The sequence below is a fragment of the Phaethon aethereus genome, assembly GCF_964289735.1.
Source record: "Phaethon aethereus genome assembly, chromosome: 1".
Taxonomy (NCBI): Eukaryota; Metazoa; Chordata; class Aves; order Phaethontiformes; family Phaethontidae; genus Phaethon; species Phaethon aethereus.
Window position 1 is genome coordinate 78107482 of NC_138575.1, and position 6259 is coordinate 78113740.

The window sequence follows — 6259 nt, forward strand, 5'->3', positions numbered from 1 at the left end:
CCTGTGCCCCTGTGCTGCTGCGGGGGAGGAGGTGGAGAAATTGTGAGTGAAGTTAAGCCCAGGAAGAAGGGAGGGGTGGGGAGAAGGTGTTTTAAGTTTTGGTGTTATTTCTCATTACCCTACTCTGATTTTGATTGGCAATAAATTAGAAAGGCATGGCTGTTGCAAAGTGGTGTTTCCCATGGCTAAGTTTACATTTTAAATCCATCTCTGAGGGAACTGGGCCCTGGTACAGAGGAACCAATGTTGACTCTGTCTGTTACCTTACTGAGAATGCTGTGGTAGTAAACAACTTTCTATGATACCTGGAAAAATTAGAGATGTGTTTTGTATCTCAGCTGTCCAGGAAAGACATCTCTTTTTTTCAGGGTGTATTACTTCACAGCAGTTAGGATCTTTACTTTGTTTGGGGCAGGAGAAGATTCTTTTGCAAATGCAAAATGCGAAATGTGTAAAATAATACAGGAAAGAGGGTAGAAAGAAAAGTTTGACAGGTTACTGAAAATACCCGATGAAGTGAGGGGGTTGGAGTGCTATCTAGTATGGGGTGGGAGGGAAGGGTGGAGAGGTCCTGGCAATGATTCTTCGAAACAGGCAGTAGCTGTTTCCCCTGGACCTGGCATTAATTGTACTTAGTCTGTTAACCGTTTGCTGTCTTCCTAGTTCTCTGAATGATTTTTTAATTATCGGTTCTTCCTTACTTCTGCTTCCATATATATTTTTGCTTCTTCCTCCTCTTTTCTTACTTATTATATCCAACGTTTCTTTCTACCTCTTCAGGTTTCTCTGTGCTATGCTTCCCACCATCGTCCCTGGATTACGTGTCTGTGGTATTTCCTGGCATTTTATTATAGCATTAGGTTGAGAGGTGCTAGCAGAAAAGCTTTTTGTTGAGAATTGTTCCAGACCTGTTCCCTGACCTAGCATGGTAAGAAGGGATATTAAATAACTGAAACTTTTGAGTCTGCTGAGAGAATTCAGGCTTTGTTTATTCGTGGACTGTATCATTGCAGAGTTGTGGATGTGTGAAGTTCAGTATCTCATATAATGTGTGTGGCTACTTGTTTGCTGCTTCGGTGGCCAGTGAAGTCATCGGTAGTATTTCCCAAAGCCTTTATCCCAGGTCTCAGACAGAAGTAGACTTTCTCTGTAAACGACTTTGGATGAGGAAGGGAATTATCTTTCTTCTGTTTTCCAGAAAAGTTAGCGGTGACTGTATTATCTTGAAGGTGTTTTGAAGTGCATCATATGGGACATTCAAAAAGCTTGACTTGGGGATATTAGAACTCTGGGGGGTTTTTCTGTTGACGTCGCCAGCTCAGAGATGTGGGGACTTCTGTTTCATTGAGGACAAACAAGGGAGAACAAAAAGAAAATTAAGGATTTCTCCTTTTCTTCCACAGATGTTGTCAACTTGGATCTGAAGTCTACCCTCAGGGTTCTATACAACCTGTTTACAAAGTACAAGAATGTTGAATGATCCTGGAAGCTGCTGAGGTCTTCATCCTTCCAACCTCCTTAGGCAGAAATTACAATAAATGCACCCTCTGCACGCTCCCTTTTGTGCCTTATGCTATACTTCATGCATTCTTTCTACAGTTGATGTGGTTTCTCTGTAGCTGTTTGTATGTCAATCCCACTGAAAATAATGCATGTGTATTCTCTACGTCACTTGAAAATGTGTAGATATTTCACACTTTCACCAGAAGATACTGTTGCATCTGTTGTTTGTTATCATCAACAAATGTTCTTTTGATAAAGGAAATATACCACTAACTAATAAGCAGGGAAAACATGAGTCCTTTCTCATGGCTGGAGCCTCCTTGGTTCTGTAAGACTTTCTTTTGCATACTCCTTGGATGCCACTGGCATTTGATGATTTAACAGGCTTAAGTGTTAGCAATAGGAAATCAGCATTGGAATTTATGTAGAAGCTGAGCCTCTTCTGTTAAATAAGGTTTTTTTATGTTCTGTTGGGTAGGTGGGACTGAGGGGAATTGCAGGCACTACTGAAGCTACATAGCAAAAGCTTCAGGTTTTGTATTAACCTCATACTAGTGGGTGTTATTTCCATTCAGTGTTTACAAAGAATAAGTCTTGCAATGGGATGACAGCTAATCTTTTGATATCTATATTTTAATCTCCTTTCTAGGAGAAATGTGGTTGCTAGAGCCACTATCATCCGTTAAGCATGCAGCTTCAATCAGGTCAGTCAGGAGCTGGTCAAATAGGTACAGGATGGGTTAATGCATTTTGCCCCCAGTCCTTTCTGAAACGAACACGGAGAATAATGAGGTTGGCAGTTTAAAGGCTGACTCTTCATTTCACGTAGCTGAGTTAAAGGGTCAGATTAATTCCTATTGGAGTTATTGACAGCTGTACTGTTCTGGGGGTCAGGCTTTCATAAACAAAGTTTCATGTGTTTTCTTTCCTAAAGAGTAAAACTGAATTCCTGTATAAATAAGAGCTTGCCTGTACTTATGGACTGCACTGAGCTATGCAAGACATGGTCTACATAGTGCAAGCCAAATGGTTAGCACTCAGATGTGAAGGTCTTCAGTGATCAGTTGTGCTTTAATCTAATTTCATCGAGTTGCCCTGTGACACGCCAAGAAATACCCTGCTAGGCTCTGGCCTAGTCCTGTAGTCTTTCAAGCTGTTACGGATTTTAGTGGGAATCTATTTTAAAAAAGGATTGCTGGATTTATCTGGTAGAGTCTAGTTACTTCATAGTACTTAACAGGTTTCATCTGTAGAGTTGTTCCTGGCTGATAACATGCAGGTGTAGCCATGTGTACAAGGAGGCTGTGCTAGAACATGAGCTGTCTGAGTAGATTTTTGAGGTGAGCTGTGCAAAGGAAATGGGATTGTAATTTCCGGAGTAAATTAGTTGTGGAATATGTATATAATAGCAGTCCTTTCCTTGTAGTGCCCAGGGGAGAGATTTGACTACTGCTTTTGTGTATCACAGCACGAACTTTTCTTCTATGGGCAGTGATGATTTTGTGCAAAACATTAGGCAGAGTGCCCCCAAGAGGGAGTGGGTCATATTGCTCTGGTCCATGGGCTCACATGAGTCCTGTTGTAAGTAGGCATCTTCCCTAAAAATGGATTTCTTATGCAAAACTTTATTAACCCTTCTGAGTTCAAGCGTAAACTTGCTATTTGAATAGTATAATTTTATGATTGGGATTTTCTCCTTCCCTCAAACATTTTTTTTAATCTCAAAGGGAGAGAAATGGGCTTCTACTTCTTTGTTTCATGTTTTTGTGTTCTGAATTCTAGTATTTGATTTATTTGGATCACTTCATTTCATACCTCCAAAATAAAGGTGGAAGAATGTTGCCCTTTCTTTCCGTTAAAAATTCAGATCTCATCTACTCTATAAGGTTCTGTGAGGAGTCATTGCTTGTCTGTACTTTAGGAGGAAGCTGACCCCTTGCTGTTTATACAGAGCCCGGTACAACTGGACTTAATTTTAGATGGGGCCACTAGACTCTACTGTGATGCTAGCAATTATTACAGAGGAGACTTGCAGAGGCACTAAGGCCTGGTGGGTCAGCTCTCTTGGCAAGTTAATGAAATTGGTCTAACTTTCGTGCTGTGAAATAGAGGTATCATGAGGCTGGAAGGTGGTTGAACTGAAAGGTCTTACAAACTTTTAGTTTAATGCAGTGTTATTTGTGGGAAACAAATCTGTTAAAGAACTGTCATTCCATCCACCTCCCTTCACCTGATCTGAAAGTGGCAATGCTGTTAATGTTCTCTGAGTTGCTGGGAAAGACCTCCAGATAATCTAGTTTTTGAAATTGCAAGCAATATTAATATCAAAAGCAAACAAAGTAACAAGAGGAGATTGATAAAATCTGGATTTGGGAGCAGGGGTGGCTGTTTCTGAGGTGGGGATTTACAGCTGGCATCCTCATTGCCTGGGAGCAGATGTGAACATACCACCAAGTTTTAAAAGAGTCTCTGTTTTGTTCAGTTAAGTGTTCTGGTCACTGTGGAAACCTGAGTCCCTCCTCCACAACCTGCGGCATGGTTCCCTTTTAGCATTCCTTACATTAATATCCCTGTCAGTCAAGGCTGCAGGCTTGATGCCTTGAACAGGTTGGGTGCAGGTGTCATACCCTATTTTGTTATGGTTTTTTTAAGTCTGTTGGTAAATGTTGCACAGAGAAAATACGTTTTTTGCTCCTTGCTGTCTAGCCAGGTCACTCTTCCTGTAGGTGCTGTATTTATTGCTAACCAGATTGGGAGCAGGGTGGATTTAACTGAAATGGAGCTTCATCCCAAGTAGTCCAGTTTACAGGAAGAGCAATGTATGTAAAGCTTCTCTAAACACCTGGGTTTGTCATGCCTTTCGTTTACATATTCATGATACTTATTCTTTTCCTCTCAAAAAGATAAGTCAATTTAAAAAAAAAATTATTAATGAACTCTTTGTGTACTGAAGTTTTAAATATGTTCCCTGGGTGCCAGTGGGGTAGATCTGAAACCTGTTGAGTTCATCTGAAATGCTGAATGCTCTGCAGCGTTAAAGTTTCCACATTTTCAAGTACTTAATGAACGCCTATCTTTTCCAGTCCATACAACTTGCCTTTTAGGTGCATCTGTTTGACATATTCAGTACCACACAGAAGAAGCCCAGATGCTCCTGAGCTGCATCCTGTTTCTCAAGATGAAAAACTGAGTGGCACATTTTTTTAAACCAGTTTAAACCTTATAGGGCTTCTTACCCCTCTTCCTCATACCCCAGTGCTTTCAGTATTAATGTATTTCTTAAGACTCTTTTCTACTCTTTTTAACAGTGTTTACTCTGGATTTCTAACTACTAAAAGGCAGCCTTGCAGATAAAATTCTGAACTTGTCATATGCTTGTCATATCCAGCTTTGTGACAGGAGTTGTGTACTGTAAGCAAGTTACAATGCAATGCTATGTTTGCTGAAAATCACAGCAGGAGTGTTGTGCATGGTTTGTAACAGTTGTATTATTTATTCAAATAAATAAATGATGATCACTAGGTTTTTTTTTTTGTTTTGTTTTGTTTTTGGCTAAATGGACAAGTCTGTGGGAAGAACTTTTGAAAGGTGGGTGTCAGCTGTTGTCTTCATCAAGGGTCCTAGGTACATGATGGTCTATGTAGACCTAGCAAAGCTGTGATCTCAGGTTTCCGGCCCTTGTACAGGTGATGAGATTGTATGGGCAGACACAAATGAGCTCTTTTTCATCAACCACTTCGGTTTTGGGTTTTTTATATTGCTCAGCTGCTGGACCTGATCAAGTTGTTTACCTTTTCCCTTACACAAGAGAAAAGTAACTGAATTACACTCTCTGATACTGTTAGAGAGAACTTCGGGCCCAGTTCTGCAGCGGCGCAGGAGGGAAGCCTGGCATGCCGAAGTCAGTCCCGTATGTGTCTACAGAGCACTCGGGAAACCAGAAGCCCAAGTCAGCCTGGAGCGAGATTGAAAATGCCTGTGTGTTTCCCTTTGCTCTGGTACAGAGAGAGCATAGAGTGGCTCTCCAGTAAAGCCAGGCCGGAAAATGCATTATCAGAACTTGTTACTGGTGGGAGGGCTGTTGGTTCCTTGAATTGTTCTTCGGTGGCTATTTTTAGATGAGGGCCAGGTGTGTGTGTGTGGGTGTGTGTGCATGAGGTGTGCTTTGGGAATGTACAGGAGGACTGGGAGGGGGGGAGATGGGCATGAAATCAAATGCAACTCTGTTAGAGAATTTGCTAGTGCTGTCCTGCAGAAGACTGGATGCTTCATGCACTGGTGGCAACATTAGTTTTTGGAGGAAAAAAGATGCCTGTCCGTCACCTGTGTTTCAGACTTGTTCTTTTAGCGCTGATGCTCTGTATTGTGAACGAGGCTTTCAAGAAAAATGTCCTTTGAGTTGCCAGCTGAAGTAGGGAGAGACCTCGTAATTACAGATGGATGTCCCAACGTTTAATTCTTCCTGCTCCCTTTGCCTGCTGATATGAAACTGGCTTTGTCCAAAGTTCCCAATAGCATCTTCAACTATACCTTCCTTTTGTTTTTTACTGGCTACATTTCTTGGCTGTGGCATGTACTTCTGCAGAGGTAAGAAGGTACATTTCTTGGCTATGGCATGTACTTCTGCAGAGGTAAGAAGGTACTTTGTGTCTTTTGACGTATTTGATAATAATTTGATGTATTGTTGTGCTTGTTATCTGCTTAGAAAATACGGTTACGTTTCCCCTTTGACTAAGGGTTTTGGGTTAAGTTCTGA

General features: G+C 41.2%; 1 protein-coding gene across 1 annotated transcript in view; it reads left to right on the top strand.

The window, feature by feature from the left end:
• PARVB (parvin beta) overlaps nt 1-1480 on the top strand; it is a gene marked incomplete at its 3' end in the record, with an annotated part of 64796 nt that extends 63316 nt beyond the window's left edge. The window contains exon 13 of the mRNA XM_082000697.1: nt 1404-1480. Coding sequence (XP_081856823.1) covers nt 1404-1480 — 77 coding nt within the window. The remainder of the gene's footprint in view (nt 1-1403) is intronic.
• Between the last annotated feature and the right edge of the window lie 4779 nt (nt 1481-6259).